The 24,622-nt window shown below is 46.0% G+C and overlaps 1 protein-coding gene across 4 annotated transcripts in view; it reads left to right on the top strand.

Annotated features, from left to right (window-relative positions):
• The window catches only part of LOC119397576 (relaxin receptor 1), a 142,266-nt gene that overhangs the window by 74,730 nt on the left and 42,914 nt on the right, over positions 1 to 24,622 (top strand). For 2 of the 4 annotated variants that reach the window (XR_007416599.1, XM_049417124.1), the window contains exons 17-18: positions 839 to 1,250; positions 3,104 to 3,331. Coding sequence is in view for 3 of the 4 variants with exons in the window: in XM_049417124.1 (XP_049273081.1) it covers positions 839 to 1,250; positions 3,104 to 3,331 (640 nt within the window). In the remaining variant the exon portion in view is untranslated. Of the gene's footprint in view, positions 1 to 838; positions 1,251 to 3,103; positions 3,332 to 4,057; positions 4,300 to 5,784; positions 5,958 to 24,622 lie in introns of those variants that run through there. The other 2 variants (XM_037665001.2, XM_049417125.1) reach the window with 2 other exon arrangements.

The following is a 24,622-nucleotide window of genomic DNA, read 5'->3' as shown; positions in this document are numbered from 1 at the left end:
CAGATTCAACAAATGATAAAGATGGCGCGCCTGCAGTGACCAACTGCATAGCCCACGTGGCAATATTGAAAATGCACGGTTACATGATCGCCAACAGCGCTGCACGTCGGAGATGCACCAGCAATAAATCATACGTATTGGGGCGCTCGTCGCAGGCAGATATCGTGCCTCCGTGTACTTACGATGTTTATCGCTCCTCTCGGCAACGTTTTTAGCGATACGAACGCAGCAGAATTGTGGAAGACGAGTTATTTTATGCATGATAATCGAATCACATATTCGAATTTTTGGAATGCAAACTTTTCGATACATGATTGACGAATCGAATACGAATATTTCGAATGTAATATTCGACGAATATTCGAAACTTTCGAATATTCGCACACCCCTAGCTTTAACATAACTGCTGAAAATTGCATTTTAGTGCAAACTACGTAGGCTAAGAGAAGTAATTAAGAGTTAGCAGTTCAGGGCTGGCGATGATGTGTCGTGCAGTTTTATTCAGATAACGCGAACACACATACACACACGCACGCACGCACGCACACACACGCGCGCACACACACACACACACACACATGTATAATAAACAAATAATATAAACTAGCTAATAATGTACAAAAGAAATAGAGAGAGAAAAAGATAAAATATGTGAAACGCTGAGAGTTTCACCGGGAGATAAGTATCTGATTTGCTACCCTTCACTGGATAAGGGGTAAGGGGGACAAGAGAAACTTAAGACAAGAAATGCAGTGAACCATATATATTGGAGGGCTGGGAGTTCAATCATATATTGTAGGCTCCCTCTGAAAAGAGCTTCACTCTGGGCCAATCGCAGGTTCACTCGTTCTACATCAAGAACCTTGCCCTGGCCGACCTCCTCATGGGCGTGTACCTTCTGGTAATAGCCGCGCATGACGTGCGCTTTCGCGGCGAGTACATCCGACACGATTACCGGTGGCGCCACTCGTGGGGCTGCAGCGCGTCCGGCCTCATATCGACGGTGAGCAGCGAGGCGTCCGTGTTCACCCTGACTGTCATCACGGTGGACAGGTTCATCTCCATCCTCTATCCACTGTCCATCAAGAAGCGCACGCTGCGGTCGGCCACCTGCTGCATGATCTGCGTGTGGCTCACCACATTCATCATGGCCGCCGTCCCCATGCTGTGGCCGGACTACTACGGGCAAGACTTCTACGGCAGCAACGGCGTCTGCTTGCCCCTACACATCCACGATCCGGGAACAAAAGGTAGTTATTCTACGCACTCTGAGAGGTACTGCTGCTTGAGTGCTCGCACAGGAGCTACGTAGGCGCTAGGGTGTCGTAGCGCAAATCTTAACATCAACAGAGGGCTTAGGTGATAATAAAGACGAAGGACGGATGGGGTTGTACCTTCTTTAATCCGGCGGTGGTTAACGCTACCTAGCCGTAAGTCATAATGAAGTACTAACTCTATGTAGTGTAAGAATAAATTTCACTCCTGCCTTGATTTTAGCCACCAATCAGATAACATCCTTTTGGTTATTTCTACCTGCTTAATGTCTATTTTGCCTTCACTGTCCCTAAACCCCAATGCTTTGAAAATCCAGCCCCATTGCCCTGGACTGTAAGATGAAGCCCTTTACGAAATATATGAGACGTTCACGGACCGCAAAGTGTGCCTATCCATTCGTACTCGGCTCGCTACATCTTAGCCCGCAATACTGGCCTCCTGGCTTCAAACGACAGAGACGTACCCCGCGGGTTGTCGTACATCTTTTCCTTGGCAATTACTTGCTTCAATGTTTTGTACGTTTTCAGTGCTGATTTCGTAAGCATTTCTATTTCACACAGGGTCCTCCCCGTTTCTGTGTAGACGAGCGCTTTGTGAAACGTCCCCTAGTGTTCGACGTCGGCGATTATTTGGGTGACAAATGAAAGCGTCGTAGGAAGCCTTGACCGTACAAGGTGCCCGTTTGCTTGAAGCCATCAAAAGACGAGCTGGCCCCAGCGAATTCCTAGAAGGACTGAAATGCGGCGTGACGTTGACCGCCGGGTCACCGATCTGGCGTTATAGCTGAATAGCAGCGCGTAATGCCCAATGAGCACGTCAAGACCGACCTCGCGCGTTTCACTGTCAATATAGTCGCTGTCACAGATCGTAGGAGCCGTGCGATGGTGAGCGCACTTTCGTCGCTTTGCCCTTTGGCAATGAGATGCGATAAGCCAAACTACTTAAGGAAGGCCCGTAGCCAGGGGGGGGGGGGGCTAGGGGTCCGCCCCTCCGAAATTTTGGTGAAGTAGGTGTTCTTACCAAAAATAAATAATAAAAATAAGTATTTTTCTCAAGAAGTCAAGGTTTTTCAGCAAGTGTCCCCCACCCCCCCGAAAAAAATTCCTGGCTACGGGCCTGACTTAAGGTAATGGGCGTAAGCGCTGACTCTCTGCAATCAGCGACAGGAGGTAGGCGGTAAAGTTGCACTTCATAGCGCATCGCTACAGCACGGTCAATGAGATACTCTTTGATGACTTCTGTCGTTTCAGAATGAAAATAACGATCGCTTGGTTGACTCACCTTGAGTTACAGGAACATCACCATCGTATAGCCACTTTAACCACGGACTTGACAGTATTTTTAAGTTGGCAGTAAATATGGCGTTTATTCAATTAGATCGAGTGACAGACACACATTTGATGGCTGCCTAATGAGTCATTCGAAACCTATTGACAAGTAAGTTAATGTAAATAGCAGCTCATTATAAGTGGCTCAGTTTCAACCAACTTATAAAAGAAAAGGTTCAGATGCGTACAATGTCTTCATGAAACAATTTTGCTTGACTTATTCACGTAAGCAGGCTGCATTTCACATGCGGTTGTGGAACGAAAATCGGCTTCCTATATGCAACTTATTTCTAAAGTTATCTGATGTATTCCGAACAATTCAATGTGACGCGCGCTAAATAAGAAAACAGAAATAAAGAAACACGATAACGAAACAGTGGACCAACCTTTCTTTCACGACAGTGTATTACTCGGACTACTTCGTCCTTATTAACGAGGCCACGTGATGTACCTACATCAGAACAAACAATCACAATTCGCCTTTTGTTTCTCCCGCACAGGTTGGGAATACTCGGCGTTTGTGTTCTGCACGGTGAACACCATCGCATTCAGCTTCATCGCGTACGCCTACCTGAGCATGTTCGTCACCATCAAGCACTCGAAGGTCGGCCTGCGCTCGACTCAGCAGCTGCACGACCGCGCCATCGCCAAGCGCTTCGCATTCATCGTGGGCACCGATTTCATGTGTTGGATGCCCATAGTCATCATCAAGATCATCGCCATCGCAGGTGTGTACCGTTTGCCTTCTTCTCAGCAGGCTTTTACAGCAAAGCTTTACAAGGCTAGGAGTTAGAAAAGTGTGGCAGTCCACGAATCCGTGAATGCGCGGAAACTACAATGAAGACGCAATGTTCTATTTACATGAACTGCCTTGTATGTTTTACTTTAAGATATGTGTTCAAGTTTCACTCAAGGGCTAAGGAGTAGCCGGCGCCATAATTGTGCGCCAACATCTCCTTATATATCATATCAATAAAAAAAAAAAAGACGCAATGCTAGGATGCGTTACCCCGAAGGGTCTCCGTGCTTGTACTAGTTTCTCTTCAGGATTTGTCATCGTATACCGTAAAAGCTCGTTAATTAAGATTTCATGGGACCGGAAACAAAAATGCCCGAATTAACCAAATGCCGAATTCTCCAAAGTATCAAGCAAACAATAAACAAGAGCCTACTATATCAATGCACTTTTATTTTCCTGGCGATTACGTAAATCCTGTATGTACTCATTTTGCATAAGAACCGTGTAAAAGCCGCAATTTACGTCATTCGCGACTTCCAACAGGTGGATGTGAAGTTTTCGTTTTCTTTCGGCCACGGGTGGCAACAGAAAGCGTTTTTGACTTCAATGGTAGCTTTTCTGAGTGAGAGAAAGACTGTTTTTCTGAGCTTTCATCCTCAACGGCGACCGGGGAGGAGTGGCCAGCTCACTAGCTGCGCGCACCGTGACGTCGCAGGGATACCCATCGACGAGACCCTGTACGCCTGGGTGGCCGTGTTCCTGCTGCCGGTGAACACCGCCCTGAACCCGGTGCTGTACACGCTGACGACGCGTCTGTTCAAGCAGCAGATGCACTGCTTCCTCGCCAAGCTGCGCGAATGCCGGCAGGCGTCGGCCGAGCGCCACTCGGCCCAGTCGTGGTCCTCGCTGCCCTACGACCGGAGCTTCAAGCGCCACTTTCCTTCCACAAGCTCTGACGTGAGCTTCCCACTACGCTTTCCCCGTTTCACCGCTTTCGCCACAGTAGAGACCGACATTCTTCGAAATCCTGGGTCCTCTAGCAGGTTGGTGGCTGTAGGACCCGCCTCTAAGCGAGCAGCTAGCTGACAGGCTTCTGACAGGTTCTTGAGAGCTTCCGACAGGCTTCCGACAGGATTCAGACAGGCTTCAGACAGGTTTCTGACAGCTAGCTGACAGGCTTCAGCTAACTGAAGTAAAGCGACAAGTCTTGAAACCAGCTAAACCTCGGGCTTTACGGCAATCAGCGGGAAGCTCGTAAGCTATAAGAGAGAGAAAAAAAAGTCCTTTGACTCTTCTTTGTTAGTCATGACTTACCACGTATATGACTCCCTTTAGAGGGACACGTGAACACTCTTGGTAGATCATTGTTTACCTCAGTGATATTGCATTCTGAATAACCAATTTTCTAGTCAGCCACGCAGATGGAGGGCAGGATAGGGTTGGCGCAGCTGCGGAGTGCACGCGGGGACGCATATAAGAAGCGACAAGCTTCAGGTTATATATATGAATAGCGGGTAAAATGATAACGCTCGTGATGAAAAGCAATAATAATAGACTAAGAACACGACAGCGTGCTACGCCAGTAAACTTGAAATTAGGTAAGTCGAAATATTAGAAACCTGAGGAATGGACGAAAGAACAAGCGGCGAAAGATTATGTAGTGCAATCTGTATGTCCTACAGTGATGCCGTTAGGGCTTCTAAGCTTCTTGCGTGTTTTGAAAAATGATTACACCGAAAACTGTATACTGTGTTTACTATACAACATTGCAAGGAAACGCTGGAACTTTACTTTGAACAAATTCCGGGCTAATCGCGTTAGTCTTGCGTTGAATATCGCAATTGATAATAACCACACCTCGCATCAGTGTAGGTCATGCTGAGAACCTCATTATGAAGTTATGCTGTTCAGTGTGGTTCGTGCACAATGTTGCCCTTTCCTGCTGTCTTTGTAATAACAAGTAAAAAAAGGGATTCTCTTGTGTTGAAGCAACTGTTTTCGGACTAGCTTCTTCGGTGCTTGTTGTTCGCATAATTACACCTAGGTATATTTCATGTCTGAGAATTCAATACTCTGCATTGAAGTGTGCAACACGAGGTTTAATTTACGAAGGACTAACGATCAACCTCCTTTGATTATGTATTTACGCATGAGCACAGTGATCGAAGGTTCCGCTTTGGTATCAGACGTACGTTTCTCCAATTGCAGTTCAGAGAGAGAGGGGAGAGAAAAATGTGATGCAGAAAGGCAGGGAGATTAACCGGAAATCACCGAGCGTACGCTAACACAGGCTATCGTATATAAAGATCAGATAAAGTGACACCTGTAAGGTTTCATATTCCCATTGCATGACGTCTAGACATTGATTAAAGAGCGTTCATAGTGACAGGTGGTGCCATTCCGTGCCTGAATCCTGGCTTGTACGTTTGTACCACTCCGCAGCTCACGATCGGAACCTTGAGGCCCTCGTCACCGCTGAGGCCGCACTGCGTGCTCACCCAGGCGCGGCACTTCGCACTGCGCGAACAGAACGCACAGCACGGCAAGGTCCCCAAACGGCGCGAAGACATTGTGTAGGAAAGTGGCGCGAATGCCCGCGCGCAGAGCAGACCGGTGAGTATGTTGACCAACGGTGCTTGGATATGGTGTGGTTGTTTATTAAGGCGAAAGCCTTAGATACCTCTTGAAACGCGAAGAGTGACCGCCGGCGTCATTACGAGTGATGCAAAAAATATCGTCGGGGGAGGCGGATAAATACAATCGGCTAAGGAGAAAAAGACGATGGCTTTCGTCTTCGGGTCGTCTTAGACAAATGTATAGAAAACCGTAAGTGACCTCTCCCTTTTCTTGTAATTTCGTAAAAAAAATTGTACAAACCATTCCTTAAAGGGAAATGGGAGACTTGCGTGTAAGCTCGCCGTCAATTGCTTTGACGGAAAAGTAATTGATGTTTCTTGGTTCAGGGCCACGTGCTGGATGAGTTGTGTTTTTTGACCATCTGTTGTTCTTTGACGTGCGCCTAAATCTCAGCACACGGGCCTCTAGCATTTTGCCTCCACCGAAATGCGGCCGCCGCGGCCGGAATTCGATCCAGCGATCTTTGGGTCGGCAGTCTAGCACCATAACCACTAGATCACCAATGCGGGTGCCACTGTTGTATGTGTGACTTAATATGACGTGCCTTTGTACATTTTACCAAGCGGGTGGTCGTAGTGTTCGTTTGAGCAGGCGAACATTCCCTGCAACTGTCACACAGCGTGGGTTACGCTATTCCATTAAGCGTTACATTAGGTAAATATGCTTCCCTAATATACGCGTTTTCTCTAATATACGTGTTTCTATCATTTTTTTTCAGCATTGTACACTTTACCCTCTTCGAGTGTTCACTTCAACGCCGAACGAAAACGACCGCTCGAACTACTACCACTCAGTGTGAAATAATAGATCACTGCCTCCGGTGAAGTTGGCTTCCCGTCGACTCGAGCTCCCTCAGGCTCGTCCTCGACCTCATCCTCACTCCATCGCAGCTGCCGCCACTGGAATCCTTGAAACAGTGCTCACCGTGCTGTCAGTGACCTACACGCTTTCTCTGGAATAAGTGAACTGTGCCAACCGCGCTTCTTGACGCATATCACTTCATCTATTGCTGTTCAAAAAAGAACTTTTGCGTATCGAAAATGTCGTATGTAATACAAAACGTGATGAAATTTTGCGTTGAGGGCAGAGTAGCTGGGGCTATATAATAGCCTCCTAGAGGCGCGTGTGTTTGCGTTGTCGGATTCAACTTGACTGTGTAAATATGTTATGGTGATTGTAAACTCAGATTGATGACGTAATAAAGGTTTTTAGCGCGTACGGTATTCCGGTATGCGCAAAGGAGTTTACGCAATACCGGGTTACCGGACGATGGTACCAACATCATGTGACGCCTCGTGCAACCACAGTTATAAAAAGGATTGTTAGTTTTCGCCGATTTCCCCTGAGGAAAATAAAAATTTAAAAGGAAACTCATTCCTAATTACGCCGTTGCCGAGAATTTGCACCATCCGAGCAGTAGAATACACGACGTTTCTGCAATAACAATTCTGCGCTTGCTTGGTTCATCTCGGCTCCTCCAGGTGGCGCCACCTATCCGGCCTCTCACGTTTCGGCTACGGTAACCCGGTATAACGCTAACGCGAAGGAGTTTGCGGACAAGCTAAGGGCCCCTAATAGAGAGATTTATTAGAGCGCGAAACGCTTGCGTTAGCGCGTTTTCCACGCTAAGAATTCGCGGAAAGCAACTCGAAGGAGTTGTAGTAGAGCGTGAACAACGATGTGCCGTGAAGCGGAAAACTTCGTAGACGTAGTAGAGTGCTGAACCGGGAATCGATCACGACGAAAACAACGCCGGGTTATCGTACCTAGTCTATTGCCGACAGCGCGCCGTTGACCAAGAAGCGAGAACCGACGGCCCCATTATCTGTGTAAGCACGAACGTGTTCCACGAAGCAGCAGGACGAGACAATAGACACGAAAGCTGTAGCTTAAAGCGTGCCGCCATTTTTTTTCACGTTAAGCGGTCTCTGTGAGCGTTAGCGGCGTCTCGCGGTAAAAAAATTTATAAGCTATTGGTCCAACAGCCGCTGCATTCTGCGCGTGCGCAGTCTCATCCGGACAATAGTTTAATGCCTGGCGTGGTGCCACGTGCGCTATACTAAAACTCTGTGTTAGTACGAGCTGCATGGTGAACGTCTTTTACAATTAAGTGGTATTAAAATCTTGAACGATACGTTTTAAAATAAAACAAGGTCATGTCATTTTGCTAAGGCACTAGACAAACAATATTTAAATGGATTAACAGGTCTTTTTAAGTAATTTGATGTTTAGATATGCGTATACCTGACATCATTTTGTACGTATATATGATTTCTTTTCTTTTTTGTTCAATTTTCTTTTTGTCAAAGCACTCTTGACAGGGGGCAGAAGAGTTGTAGCTTGTGTGATCAGGCATGCAATTGTTGATCATTCGATTAATTGTTTCTTTTACTTGTTGTTGATTTCCGTATTTGATTTTGTATAACTTTCTTTAGCTTGTTCGAAATGCCACCGTACCTCATAATCATATCATGGTTTTGGCACGTAAAATTCCAGGTATTATTGTGTTCAAAGTGACATTGTAAAAGAAATGGTTTTGGGATCCAAACCAGCTTATGTCCATGGTTTAACTCGGCGTTCAAAAATAACTTGCGAGAAAAAGAAATAAAACTAAAAAAGAAACATCCAACTCTTCCCACAATACACATCACTTCCCAGAGACTTCCGTGCTCCTGCTTGTCGTGCCAGTGTTACTCTGTAGTCACTGTATCCTTCACAGAATGATCCAACTCCAGTCACGTACTTTCGTACAATTGTACTTTAAGCCCTCATTAGTGTGTCTCTTTACGACTCTGCTCAAGCTATGAGAGAGGAACACATATTCAATGGTGCTCCTGATACTTGTTGTTATTTTTATATAAGCATACAATCGTTCTCATTATGTCTACTTTTATGTGAGCGAGATTTATTTAAAACATTTTTGAACGTCTAGAATGTGGTGCACACTGTCTCATGTCGCCGCGATCCAAGAAGTGTACATATTTCACTTGTCATCAAAGCACATCGCCCAATGACAAAGCCTGAAAAGCCAGGGCCATTGTAAGTGAAATGCGCACAATAAACGTTACGTGTTTCTGGATTTTTTAATCACTTGAAAGTGTGGTTCTCTTACTGCTTTTTTCCAGCTCTACATCTGGTCATCATTAATGAGAGAGAGAGAAATTTTTAAATGAAAAGCTGGAGTTGTTTACTTGGCTATTAGCCTGACATGCTACTCCAGGTGCTGGGTGATGATTATGATATATATACTGATAACCACACACACATACATAGACTACATTGTTTACAAAGTTTCGGTCAGGGTTGTGGCCCACAAGAAAGTCAGCAGCGCTTTCGTGTGCACCTAGTTGTAAACAATGGCCGTGCTACCCCATACGATTTATCTCATTAGATAAGATTTATCATAAGATATATCTGATAACATGTGCACTAGCATACTTGTGCGGCCGTCCCCGTGAGCCGCAAGGTCGTGTAAGCTCCCTCACTCTCCTCGTCGACGCCGACTAGCGCCGCCGGCAGCAGCCGACGCCGCAGCAACTGCGTCTAGTTTCCGACAATCCGTCTTGGTGTCGCATTATCGTAAAACATAGTATCTAGCGTTGATACCAACAAACGAGGCTCGCAATTATACAGCAGTCACGTCTCGTCACGAATGAAATCGCACCGGTTGTACAGTAGGAACAGCTCTTCGGTATACAGCACCGAAACGCCGAAAGGTAAGGAAATAACGCGTACTTGCGAGTAACGTAGTGTATGCGCATGCTCATTACTCTTACGGCTGTCATTGAAGACGACGTGGGAGGTCGCTACAATGCGTAGGTCGGCAGAAAATGTGGAGCTCACTCAGACTCACTCATAAAATGTATTTTGCCCTTAGTGCTCAGTCGGACTCCGACTGACCAAAGGTTTCCTTACCTGGACTCACTCGGACTCAGATTCATTGAATTTTTTCTCAACCGGACTTACTCGGACTCACTCAAGCTCAGACTCACGGGTCAATTTGAGTATGAGTGAGCCTGAGCGAGTCGACTCATGAGTCCATTATCGTATAATAACTTTTTCGACCATGGCCGTCAATGCCCTTTAGTACCAATATCTCACATAATTGGTGCTCTCCTTGGTGCGTTTTGATCTCGTACCTTCAAATACGAGTTATCAGTGGTCACAATATAGTAAGGATGCTTTCACTTCAAGAGATGACTCGCACGAGATATTTTTATCAAGAACTTTCCGTGAAAGATATTGCTAGAGAGAGGCCAATCCCCGTACCCCCCGCATTCCTCCGTAACTCAGGCCTTTGATCAATAAATATTGATATGGCGTATGAACGCTAGAGTTTTGAAGTATGTGTGAGTAGACGTATGTATAAAGGTGAGCTGACACAAGGCTGTTAGTAATTCTGAAGTTGTGTAGACAGGACCATAGGTCGGCAAAAAAAAAAAAAATGTGGAGCTCACTCAGACTCACTCATGAAATATATTTTGCTTTTAGGGTTCACTCGGACTCAGACTCACCAAAGTTCTCCACATCCTGACTCACTCGGACTCAGACTCACGAAAATATTACTCCGTCTGACTCGCTAAGACTCAGACTCATGGCTCAATCTGAGTCTGAGTGAGTCTAAGTGAGTCGACTCATGAGTGAGTTTGCCAACCTATGCTACAATCACTCAAATAAGGATTGAGAGGGAGAGTGATAATGGTGATATAATTTTAAGAAAGATGCTTGTATCTGCCTGCCTGATGGCGCAGCATGCAATCCAGTGCAGGGGGATTCCACAAACGCGAGCAGACAGTCAACCTGCTCATTGTGCGTCATTAAGGAACGCTGTTCCGAAAATTGCAAAAGAACTTTCATGGCAAGTAGCGTGACTGCGCGAGGCACGAATGTCCCGAAATTTGAAGTTTGAGTATAACAGTCGTCGAACATTTTTGTGCTCGCAGTTGCAGGTAGTTTGGCTGGACCATTTGAACTATGTATGGTTAATACTTTTGCTTTTCTGTGCTTTCTCTCTCTCTCTCGCTGTCTCTTCACGAGTGTAGAGAGTGACCTTGGACACTCTCACGTATCAAGGTAACATTTCTGTAAACATCTTAACTGTTTCTTCTAATTTCCCGCACAACCTAACACGATTGCTGTACGCTCACCACACCTTGATTTTTTTTGTTAGATACCTTCTTACGTGTTTAAGTCTGGCTATAATGCCGTAAGAAAATCCGTAGCCGGTGGCGGGATGAAAACCCCGTTTTTAGCGCAGCAGTTAAATGCTGCGACGATCAGGTAATGATGGCTCGCTTGCTCCTCTTGCTTCAATGTCGTTCTTTTCAAGCGTCTTCTCTCTTGAATTCTCTCGTGAAAGAAATTCTTCTCTCGTGAACACTTGCACATTGGTAGGCTGTGTCAAACTGTACTGTCTTCGCGACCGGTTCTACACAATTTTGTCAGAAGAATAATCGCAATACACATAAAGCTCTCCCGTGATACCACCTCATTAAAACGCACATGTGCCAAGATTAATCGCAAGAGCGAACGCCAGCCGATCCTGATGCTGGACAAATTGTTTGCAACGCCGGTTGACCAATCGTAAAGAGCGCATGATAAAAGAAGGTAGGCTTGCCGACACGGACACAAGAGAAGCTGTCAAGACAGCACAAACGCCTTGATCTATTTCACTCTGTCCGACTCAAAATAAAAAAGTCAATAAAACCGAGACTTGAAACTTGAACTGCATAACAGGCCCCACTTGCGCAAACCTCTCTCCTCTGCCTAGACTCTGAAGTTCAACGACTTAATGTAGCACGTATCCACAATTAAGAAGATAGATAGGCACAATAACACATGAGCAACTAACAACTTTAAGCTAACAGCAACTAGCCGAAGATGGCATTGTTATTCCATCGGAACGAAGGTTGTCTACCGAAGCTACGTATTCCTGTTCTGTTCTGCTCTAACTTGCTTGCTGCGGTGAAGTCGATGTTTATATCACCTTGGCTACGTCATTTCTATACGTTCTGCAGCGTAAAAAAAATGGTTATTCAAGAACATAAATAACAGCTACGTTTGTCTGTTTATTTACACGTCATTCCACAAGTGTCGAAGTTTACGCGGTTGCACACACACACACAACACACACACACACACACACACACACACACACACACACACACACACACACACACAGAAATAAGAATTGCTTTGCCTAAGAAATTGTGCTTCGGCATTATTAACTTTTTTCACGTCATAGGAACCGCGCGAGGAGGCCGTAAGTAAAGTTCTGACAGCGGTTGTTTTAAATTAAACCGCCGTGCTCATTACTTAGGAAGTTGTATCCAGGAAAAAGAAATAACAAAACTTTCGTTTAAATCAGCCTGCCCTGCCGGCCTGCAGCCTCCAGGAAACAGGATGCGGGGCATAGGCACTTCTAATTGTTGCTGGCGCTTCGAAAGTGGAAGCGCCAGCAACAGTTTTAAGGAGGCCGCTCCTCGTTCTCGCGGGCCATATTCTCATTAGCGTAAACAGTTGAAGGTCGTTGCGGGGCAGAGTACGCGACGCAAAAGCATTTCCGGCGTTCTCCAAGCACCGAATAAGTGCAGAGAAAGAGCAGCCGAAGAGGAGCTGGTGCGAACGTTTAATTACGCACTCTAAGCGCTCTAGCGTTCTTTTCTGCATTCTCAATCGAAGCTTTTATTGCCTCACTAATGTTGTTTTGCGTTGCAGGTATGATAGCGAAAAAAAAAAAAAAAAACCCGGAGCCCGTGAGTATACGTACACGCAGGTGCATACAAATCAGGACCTCGAAGGTGCGCCAGCTAAAAGCGTATTTGCATGGCCGTTTTCCCGATAACTGATGCTCGCTTGACTGTCGGCTTGTCGACGATCAGCCGTTTCTGATACGGCAATTTGATCTTTTACCGAGGTTACCATGGTTACCTGTCGTTTCACATTGCCACATTTCAGTGTTGCCTGGATATGAACGCCTGGCCATCGTTGTTGCCCGCAGCAACTGAAGCGCTGCGCTGCTAAGCACTTGGATGAAAGGGACACTAAAGGGAAACAATGAATTGGTTTAGATCGATAAACTGCACTCTGAGACCTCTAATGTCGTTAATTTCCCCATCATAGGTTTATTAAAAGACGAGAAAATCAAGTTCAAAAGTTTCATTTTTAAATTTCGGGCCGGAATCCCCGCGTGTGACGTCATGGATTTCAAATGTGTATTTATCGTATTTCTGGGGCCATTCGCTCAACAAAATTTCCTCAAAGCTTGGTATGTTCAGTCTATGACCCCCTCAGAGGACAACGTACTTCATTTTTTTACCGATTAGGGACTACGCAGGATCTAGAAGGCGCCGTCAAAATATGTGACGTCACGGCGAATAGTGCGGAAACTTCAAGGTGGCGGCGCCGCCCACATTTTCTTTTTGCGCGTTTTCTCGCTTACTAAGCGTCTTCTCGCAGCGAGCGTGGTGTTTTTGGTATCGTGAAAGAGTAGTTTACTAATACGAGAAAAATCGTTTTGCTCTTTAGTGTCCCTTGAAGGTCCGATTCCCGTCGTGGAGGAAGGAAGCAGTTAGGAGGGGGCATTGCGCAATGCGAAAGAAAGAAAGAAAGAAAGAAAGAAAGAAAGAAAGAAAGAAAGAAAGAAAGAAAGAAAGAAAGAAAGAAAGAAAGAAAGTACATCAGGCACACACACACCAAGCTTCGCTTGCCTTCATTAGGCCCATAGGGCGAGGGCTCCCGAATTTTTGTAGCTAACCGCAGGTATTGTTGATATTTATCTATTCCTTTTTAACAATACAAAGCATTGCCAGCGGTTCATGACAAAATGATGTGATTGACCTCCTGTCGAAGTCCTGATCGCGCTGGGCGTAACGGCTGCAAAGGTCCATTTGAGCACACATAGTCAAAACATAGCCTTACAGATTCGAAAATGGCAGCTCGATTTGTTATGTAGCCATTTTAAGCTGGGTAACGATTTCTGAGTTACAAAGCGACAAAGTACTAGTACTAACGCTTACAGGAGCTCAACAGGGTTGCTACAAAATTTACGCTATCCCAACTTGTCAGTATGAATTATCCTTGGGCCACTGAATGCAAATGGCATTTGTGAATTCCTCCCAAACCGCCCCCCCTGACTGCACCACAGAGCAATAGGAGCTACAGTTGCGTTGTTGCCAGCACAATAATTCTCTGAGCAAACCGTCCTTGCTTTCATGGTGGGACACGCGTCACGCCACATTTAATATCCCGAATCCTTATTCGGCTTAAAATTCGATGCAGCTACCTATCGTCATCATTGCTCGTATTAATTGACCCTCTGCAAAAGTTTGTAAGTTGGCTTTCCTGCAAGACTATTTACCACACGAAACTTCTCGTTCTCAGACTGCTGTATAGACCAGCACGTTCAGCCCTCCACATTCCAGCGAAAGTGTTCGAGCACCACAGAGGCTTTTCGAAGGTTACTGCAGAAATGTCACCCTTCATTGTAAGATCCATAGTGTGCAGAGAGAAAGGAAGAAGCGAAAGCAAGAAAAGGCAGGGACCAGTGTGGAAACGAAAAAATAATTTGTCTGCTAGTATGTCGCCCAGGCTCTTCGTCTGGAAAACAATATTGCTCGCGCATGCGCAGTAAATATTTTCCAAGGTGTAAATTAGCGCGCTTAAACGGCATCAGCACATCATTCCTGTGGTAACGATGACAGCAACTGTACCGATCATTAACGGCTCCTCAGATCTGTTCACGTCATGACATGTAAGTTTATGGAGGAACGATTTCGCTTATAAGTTTGGATGGTAGACTTGTTCGAGGTGTTTAGTTTCAGCCTGCTCTTCAGGGCCGGCTACTACTTCATCTGTGCGTTTCGTTCGCTGCTCAGGAATTTCCTAGCACACGTTAAGGAGTTCGACGTCGCGTAATGAGGCCAAGTTACCCGATACTACCGGGAAAACAATTATCTGCTTCGCACACTTGATTGCAACACTTCGTGCTTGTATGCAGGCTGTTCACTAAGCATTCCTTAGGTTTGCAGATTCTCGTTACAACCTCTAAGAAAATTAATGGTCGAATTTCACGAAATGATGCTTAACTTCAGTACATGACTTCTATCACATGGCAGAAGTTCGATATGCAGATGTAGTGTCGTTCTTTTTCTTTGCTCGTACATATGTAAAACTGTGTCAGCCACCAGAAAAAGTGTCAAGTTAGCTGCGACCTAGGTGTGTGCAGGGTTCGCAATTAGGAGAAAGGGGGGAGGGGCAAGTTTTCTTTCTATCTCTTTCTCTCTCTGTGTATTTCTTTCTCTGTCTTTCTTTTTTTTCCCTCTCTCTCTGTATTCGTTCTCTCGTCTTCTTTTTCTTTCTATCTTTTTCTCTCCCCCTTTCTGTCTCTCTCTCTCTTTACTCGTTCTCCCCTGCTCCTTTCCCTCCTCAACCCTCACACCTCTCCTCCTCGCTCTCTTCCCTTTCCCACAAGCTAGCTATGCTATACCATACAAGGCTACGCTATGCTCTGCTAGCGTGCCTGGATAGCCGAGGGGTTTGGACGCTCGCCTTCGGATCGTGGGTAGGCGGGTTCGAATCCCGTCTCCCCAAGAAATTCTTTTGCCAAGCATTCCTTTTTTCTTCTTCCTATCTTTTACTTTGTCTCACTCTGTCTTTTTCTCTTTCTTTCGTTCTCTTTCTCTCTGTACTGCTCCTCTCGCCCATCAGAGGTATTGCGTCCTAGGCCGGAAAAATCGGCGCACGTGTTCTGGGAGCGAAGAGGAAGAGGAAGAAGAGGATGAAGAGAGCTCGTGCCGGTTCATCATGATAATTTTCTATCTACGGTACACGGCAAGCCTCGAACATGACAGCTCTGCTGTAAATACAAGCCTCGCAATGCATAGAGTTTCCTACAATACTTACTAGAGGGAACTCTGGCGCTAGTGTCTATGGGAGCTGCAACGCATGACGCTTCAGCCAGCATGGGAATGATGGGTAGTACACACATTTGTCTAAATTTCGTTCTTTCGGCTCCGTTTGGCTGCGCGTCGCCTGCTTCCGCTTTGTCGCAAAACGAAGTTCAGCAAAAGTAATCATTTCCACTTCACCACTGTAACTTTTTTAGGCTCACCAAATCAAACCTGGTCACGAAGTTCACAACGGTCGATTCTTTTATCCGAATCGAACGCCAAAACACAGCAATAAACAAAGCCACAAGTACGTTTGAAGCCGCAAGTACGAAGACTAGGCAAATTTGTGTACTACCGATCATTCCCATGGTAGCTGAGCGATCGCAGCACCAGAGTCCCCTCTAGTTAATTTAAGGAAACTCTATGTCGTAATGGATGAGAAAATGAAAATTAAGCGACGACGTGCTACTCACGACGGCCAGCCTTTGGTGCACGGCTTTCCTGTGGTAGAGGTGGGTAATAAACACTTCTTGGAATGCAACATCAGGGGTCTCCTGCGGCCATTGTCGTCAAAGAGAGAGAGATAGAATTTATTGAAGGCAGAGAGGTCGGCCTGAGCTAGTGCGCTCTAGCCTGCTACTCTGCACAGGGGAAAAGGGAAAGGGGAAAAAAGGAGTGATGAGGGGTGATGATGGGGAGAGGAAAGAGATATGCGTATATACAATAATACAATAACCACGTGACGTAGTGGTTTCGCTATAGTCTTGTGTCCAGTTCTGTGCTCCTAAGAAAATCTATCACAGCCTTGATAGCAGTTGGTGACTTTGTCTGGTCGCACATAGCTGACAAAATACCCGTCTCACTTAGTGTTGCCACACCGATTCCTGACAACGTTAAAGCAAGTGCATTACGTGTGACACGTAAGTGGGCAGTCACAAAATATATGTGCTGTTGTTTCATGTACTTGGCATCGTTCACAGTTCGGGCTGTCCGCACGGCGGATGAGGTGTGCATAGCGGCGAGTGAATGCAACTCCCAGACGAATCCGGTGCAGCAAACTGGCGTTGCCTCGGTTCATTCTAGCCGGGAGGCGAAAAGTCATTTCCGGATCTATTTCCCGCAGGCGCCTGTATCGATGGTCTGGCTGAGACCAATAAGTGGTTATGCACTCTCGCATGAGCAATCTCAATAAAGAGTTCACGTCACCTCGCGTGTACGGTACTTTCACGTCGGTGGGGCGTTAGAGACAGGCGGTTCTTGCTTCAGAATCAGCAAGCTCGTTGCCTACCACTCCACAGTGTCCAGGAATCCATTGCAGTGTAACTGAATGACCAATCTTCTGCGAAGGTCGAATGCGTGAAATGATTTCTAAGCAAGTGCATAATATTGTCCCCTTCTTGAGCAAGAGTCATAGCTTGTAATGCGGATTTTGCGTCGAGATATCGTCCATTTACGTGTGATTGTCCGCACACGAATTGGATAGCTTCCGTATCGCAACAAGTTCTGCAGCTGTTGAAGACGACCTGTGATCTAATTTGTACTTCCGGGAGGTACCCAGATGAGGAATCACAAAGGCTGCAGTCGAAGCGCACGGAGTCCAGATCCATCACCCTGCATGGCCATATACCTGAACATAAAGGATGAAGGGACCAGATTTGGCGACCCATTAGATGATTAGGGGGCAACACCTCCTCTCCCCTCCCCCCTCCCTCCCGTGTGCGCAAGCCTATGAGCTGGGGGTAACGTAAATGACCATAAGTTTACTCAAAGAATACCGCCTCGTGTGTTCAGCTGGATTTGGCTGAGCCCAACAAGTATTCGCTCCTACGCATCTCATTGCGATGCCATAAAGCTCCAACGTACTGCTGCCTTTTTATCACCAAGATGCCGGAAGAAGCTTTAGCTGCAATGCGAATGGTTCGAAGGAACTCATATGCCGGTGTTTATCGGAAGTTTAGAGGTGGAGGAAAAAGGCGCGCAAGTCACAGCTCTGCACTGCGCCAAGCAAGGCTTCTTATGCCAGGCAAAGCGAAGTGCGTGTTCTAAAGGATTTATGTGTATACACCCACTCTGCATACTTCTTCGTGCCCTATGAAGAGTAATGGTAATCATCATAAACATATTTGACATCTCAGGAGTGACTTTAAACTAGGCAGCAGCCCTTTCCGGATAACGTTTTCGTGGAAAGCATCATAACGTAGGATTTGGTTCTTGTTCGATTCTTTCCGACGGAGCTGTCTTTCTCGGTTTAGTCGTCGCAACTTTCTTCTATAGAGCCGCATCAAGAAGAAAGTGTCGGGAAAGACACACTTTCTTCTCTTGATTCGGCTGGTTAAGGGTGGAGACGCTTATCTGAAGAAGCCTTTCGCTATTCACAGAAATCCGGGATAATGCTTTCGTTTCGCTCGTCATAACGGTCGTTTCCAACCGGTAGTCGTAATCAATGTTTCTGACTTGATCCGATTGACTAGCAGCAAGGTTTTGGCAAGTCACTTCTGCGCATGCTCGCGGAGTTCGCAAAATTTCTCTTCATTTCTTTGTGTTATAAAAGGGAGGACAACGTTTTCGGCTCTCGCGAGCGGGGATTTTTAAGTCCCTGGCAGCTTGCGCAGGTTCGAGTGATATAAGATATCTTTTGTACACTGACGGTCTACTTCAGGAAGTGGGCGTCTCGGCACGAAATACGAACATTGTATACTCAATAACCTGTATTGCATCTCAAACGTATCAGTAAGACATAACGCGCTCGCTTGTGCACCCAGCTTATTCAAAGTGTTCTGCTTGATACAAAATATAAGCAGTTAAAGCCCGTATTTGGAAGGAGAGATTCTGCAAAATCGCCAAGTAAGCGAGTATTTGGGTGAAAAACTCAACATTACAGGAAGGATGTGGGCAGAGAATAAATAATAACGGTTTATGTTATACATTACGTAAGGGTTGAAATGAGTTAAAACTTAATACTATGTGCTACTCGGGGTTTCAAATGCACCTGGCACGTGAAGGTTAAGCTTCCCTTCAGTATTTTACAGAGTGTTCACTTCACTTACGCTTCTGTGAACACAGCAAGGATGTGTGTGTGCGAACCAAGCTTCTACGACTTTGCACCGTACTCAGACGGATGTCCTGCAGTCTGCCCCGATTTGTATCGTGTATTTCCGGCCATAAAGTGCATTCGTTGAGTAGCATGGACATATCTGTTTCTACGTGCGCGATTAGTAGGCTTTTAATGTAATTGTTCAGCATCCTACGGCGTTAGTTTGCCGTGCGTTCTCCAACCAAGGATGTTTAAAAAAATTGCTGAACTGGAAATATGCCTCACGGGTGAAGCCGTACCCACACTAAGACTGCGGCCGCGACCACCACCTTAGTAGGGGCGGGATTAGGAAAGCGAGCGTTTTCTTCCCGCGCCCTACGTGTTTAATATACGGACAAATTTTTGCGGACAGATAATGCTCAATGTGTGTCCTTGCGTTACTGGTTTCTACAAGAAACCTCAAAGTCTTGGCAAACTATTTTTTTTAAAACCTCCTTGTCTCCAACCATTGCCTGTTGACAGGCTTTGATAGTCGTCAATATACGCTAATTTTCCTCGATTCCCTATTCTCTTGAAAGTAGACTGGGTCTACCCGACTGTTCTCTAACCACTCATCATAAAGGCTATGCTGCAGTGAACTGTATAATGGCTACTTTGTGGTGCACTCATACAGGTGGTGCACTGTATAAATGAGTCTTATGTACGGGGCCTCCAATTACGTCGTCCATTTTCTGAAGAATGGCGGGACCGTCTCCTTCGTTATTACACGGCACCCCCATTATCTCGATGTTACTTGGCGAACATTGTTCCGTTTCGGCTAATGTAGCAGTGAGTTGATCATTAGTTTGCTGCAGGGACTTCTTTAATGCTGCGACAAGAGCATGCTGCCTTTTCATTTCTTCGTAGAATGTGTTCATGATGGAGACACTTTCACCAAATTGCTGCACTTAACGCGACAGTCATTGATATTTCTCCATCCAATTAATATATTTGTTTCTTAATAAACGTTTTCTTCTCTCAGCACTTGAGGGTACAGTGCAAAAGTAAAAGTAATTGCAACAATCCCGTTAGTGACAGCAGATCCGCATCCACCAAAATAGGACGAAACCTACGGTACAAACAGGTACCAACCTACCTGGGCGAACGAAGAATGTTGCTTAGTGGAGTTGACTTCTGCTGCCACCACCGCCACTACCGACAACAACAACAACAACAACAACAACAACAACAACAACAACAACAACAACAACAACAACAACAACAACAACAACAACAACAACAACAACAACAACAACAACAACAACAACAACAACAAAGTCGTGACATGTCAGTGCTGCTAACGCGAATACAGGTGCCGTTTCGCTGCGAGAGGCACCAGCTTATCGCTCATTCACCGATGGTGTGCGATGGAAGAAAAGGTGAAAACGATGGGAGAAGCGGGCGCATTATGCACGAACAGAACGATCTGATTTCTTTGGATGTGGCGTGCTGACCAGTGATGTTACGTACGTACATATTGCTGCCCACTCACGAGCGAGGCTTTCCTTAGGCGTGGTAGCGAAAGTTTTAACAGAGAAGCAGGCGCCACTGCCGTAGACTGTTACTACAGTAGTAGTAGTAGTAGTAGTAGTAGTAGTAGTAGTAGTAGTAGTAGTAGTAGTAGTAGTATTGGTGGTGGTAGTAATAGTAGTAGTGGTAGTGGTATATTGGCAGTAGTAGTGGCAGTAGTAGTAGTAGCAGCGGCAGTTGTATTGGTATTATTATTAATATTATTATTAGTGGTAGTAGTAGCAGTAGCAGTCGTCATCGTTTACAAACACGTGAAACGAAGTATATATCTAAATAATCTTTTCATTCTTGCCCTTCTATAAAGTTTTCATTCACTCACTCTTGGTCATCGTGGGCCACGCAAGTTGTACACGTATCAGCGTTAAATAAACACGTCGGCATTCTGTGAAGGCCAAAGTAAACTGTTGAACTGGCAAGAAAGATGCTTCAAACACCCTAATTAAAACAAGGAAATGGTACCCGAACTAAGCCATTTCCCGTTTATCAAAAAGCAAATGTACACAGCGAAGGTTACCTTGACTGTCGCCCACGTACGTTCACCTGAAAAACAGTTCTTTCCATCCCGAAGCTCGAGGACTTCGGGCGTCCTTTGAGGTTGTCAATAACAGGAGTCGCCTGGGCTGCCCTCGAAAGGGATCAGCTGGCGCTAAACAGCCTGCAGCGAGTGTAAATGACGAAAAGCTTTAGAGTGATCAAACTGGGAGTCGAGTGCGGCGAATTTGTTTACGAGGCACGAGAGCTCCGACGAACGAACTATACGTGCTGCGAATCCTTGGGACACAGCTTACTTTGGCGACGCTTAGAAGATATACTGACCTCGTTTCACTGACAGGACGAGCACGCCGCCGTGGTCGTACAGTGGTTACGGCGCTCGGCTGGTGCCCCGAAAGTAGCGGGTTCAATCCTCGTCGCGGTGGTCGCATTTCGACAGAGGCAAAATGCTAGAGGCTCGTGTACTCAGATTTAGGTGCACGTTAAAACCACGTAGTCGAAATTTCCGGGGCCCTCCATTACGGTGTGTCTTATAATCATATCGTGATTTTGGCTACAGATAATATTATGAAAGGACCAAAGCGCGAAGTTAAGTTCACACACCGCTCTCTCTCGTTTGAGCTTTCGTAAGGCACGCACACCTGCCCACCGAAAATCGAAAGAAAGAAGGGGGCAGGGATAGTGGGGCTGAGGGTTCTTTGCCGAGCATCTTGTTGCACGTAGAAGGCACATTTTCTGAAGGTAGAGTCCGTGAGAAAAATGGTGTACTCGACCAGTGTATATTGACGTTTCATTCTGCGAGCTCATCTTCTCATTGTTTACGTCGCTTGAACGGTATGCAATGGTTTGCAAGTTGCCCCATAAATTTTTCTTTTCAACTTTTTTTCTGTTTATTTTGGAAAGGACGGTACACCCCTTCTGCACATTTATTACTAACAAGAGTAGAGACAGTATTAATATTCAGACGCGTTCAAACAAATTCGTACCCGAATGGTGCAATGTTAAAGGGCCCCTATTATACTGTATTCGAGTGCACAGCGGGACGTGTGTGTGTGTGTGTGTGTGTGTGTGTGTGTGTGTGTGTGTGTGTGGTGTGTGTGTGCGCGTGCGTGCGTGCGTGCGTGTGCGTGCGTGCGTGCGTGCGTGCGCGTGCGCGTGTGTGTGTGTGTGTGTGTGTGTGTGTGTGTGCGCGTGCGTGCGTGCGTGCGTGTGCGTGCGTGCGCGTGCGTGCGTGCGTGCGTGTGCGTGCGTGCGTGCGTGCGTGCGTGCGCGCGCGTGTGTGTGTGTGTGTGTGTGTGTGTGTGTGTGTGTGTGTGTGTGTGTGTGTGTGTGTAACCCTACCACCTATATCTCTAAGATAGTATCCATTCCCTTTGAGCTTAAGAGGCACAGGATAGTACAAATGAAGAAAGAACTAGTACAACATGTGCGGTGCCTAACAATCAACCTAAACTGCAACGTTATACCCCAGTTCTCCTTAACTGTCCGTTTATGTACGCGTGCATAATTTGCCCTGTTTCAAAGTTGGCCAGCACAACTTACCGACACAGTGGCTGGTGCGGAACATTCTTTGAAGTGCTGCCGTCGCGTGGTGTGCCCGAATTTAGGAGCCGGCAAATGATCTTTCGTGAGAATTGGAGTGTGAATACGAGCACGCCTACCAAGAATGCATTCGCGCATGCACAACACGCCTACGCTCTGCGGTCCAGTATGAGTCTGCACGTGAGTATGAAAGTTCTCTCGCTTAAGACGTGGGACCGCGCGATCGTGGAAACCCCAAATGCGTCGAGTGTTCGTGCTCCATGCATACGTGGCATAAGAAAAAAGCCTTCTCAGTTCTTTATTTAGTGCATCAGCAAAATGGCTTCTTCCCTGCGAATAGCGGGCAGCCTGCCCGTAGCTTTCGGGATAGCGAAAAGCCGCCAGCAATGCACACGACTACGTGGGCACGGATGAAGAGGCGAGTTACCGAGAACCCTACTCCCCGCTTCCATTAGAAACGACTAACACAGAAATGAAAAAAGAAAAAGAACACAAAAGCCGCGGTATCTTGCTAAAACAGGCTTTTCCCAAAGAGATTTCAGCTGCACCAGGCGGCGCCAGTGGAATGCCACGCTATTCGATTGAGCTAAGAATAAGACCTTGTACTGCGAATAGCTTTGCCGCAAATGGACTGCGGAATCTGAAATAATGCGATAGGCGGTCTATCCCGCAGTCTCGCGCATTAGCGCAAGCGGTTTGGGCAATACAACAGGCTGTAATACGCGTTAAGCTCGTTTGCGGATTTAAGACAAAAAGTTTTCATATGGTTATCGAAACACTCATTGTATTACGGGAGAGTCGACATAGCTATCAAAACAGCTTGCGGGCGTACTGTAACATACACTGCACAAGCAGCCTGACGTTATTACGCGTGCGCGTGCGTGTGTGTGTGCGTGTGTGCGTGTGTCTGCGCGTGCGTGCGTGCGTGCGTGTGTGTGTGTGTGTGTGTGTGTGTGTGTGTGTGTGTGTGTGTGTGTGTGTGTGTGTGTGTATGTGTGTGTGTGTGTGTGTGGTATCGAACTTTCGTGTTTAATAATATGTACACTGCATTTTTTTTTACGATACTGAAAATATTTTTGGTCGAACATCGCGCGCGAACAGCCTCGTTTTACAAACAAGAGTTGATAAGATATACAGCGCGGATGGATCAACAGAAAAATATGCAGTGGCATCGGGAAATTCGCATCGGCTTACAATAGCGCGCCAGCTGAAAGTTACAGAAAATAAACCGGCTTATCCGTGTTCCGGTAGGATTTTATGCTCGCTTTTCGACGAGCAAGACTGCATATGACAGGAAATCCATTTTTAATGACGCATCTTTTAAAGAACTCGCCTGCAAAAGTACTGCTTTAAAAAATGCCACAGCTTCAGATTACTGCTCGAACCAGCTCTAAGGGTCATAGATGATATTATCCAAGAGCGGAGATAATCCAGAAAGTAATGTAGTCTCTACCATTACGATAGCTATTGCGTCATAACACGTACAAAACACGGAAGGATAAGAAAAAAAAGTGCGTTAGTCAATACTTCGATGAAAAACGACGCCTGTATAGTAGCGTGAACTTTTTTACTTATCACGCTGCTTCGTGATAAGTCAGTGTTGGGTTCCACTGATGCTTGTACTACACGGAACAGCGAATACCTCTTTGTCCAAACGTACGAGGATCAGCTGAACTTTATCCGCTTCCGCGTTCTGACTTTTCCTCGCTGATGCGGCAGTGACGGAGCTGACGATACTTTTTTCTCTTCTATGGAAAAGCGCCGCTTCAACTTCCATTCTATGGAAAACAGGAAATTTTACTCGCGACCGTCGTTCGGTCTGCTTCTTTCTTTTTTTGACGCCTTGCATTACCAGACTGCCATTTTTCATCTCTGCCTTCATTCTCAAGGAGGGGCTCGTATATCAAGAACACGTTGAGGCGCTGAATGCGGTGTCGCCATTTCTGTGCCCGCACCGTCTCTGGAATACGTTTTTAGAATAGTTTGTTTTGATAGTGAAGTTCCTCTTTGAACATACTCGTCCATGTAAATAGAAATAGAAAGAAAAAAAAAGACAAGAAGAAGGAACACGGAAATGTTTCCTCCAGAACCATCATGGCTCGGCGTGTTGCTTCGA

Source organism: Rhipicephalus sanguineus, chromosome 6 (assembly GCF_013339695.2).
Source record: "Rhipicephalus sanguineus isolate Rsan-2018 chromosome 6, BIME_Rsan_1.4, whole genome shotgun sequence".
NCBI lineage: Eukaryota > Metazoa > Arthropoda > Arachnida > Ixodida > Ixodidae > Rhipicephalus > Rhipicephalus sanguineus.
The sequence above is the reverse complement of the archived record's forward strand: the minus strand, read 5'-3'. Positions and strand labels throughout refer to the sequence as shown.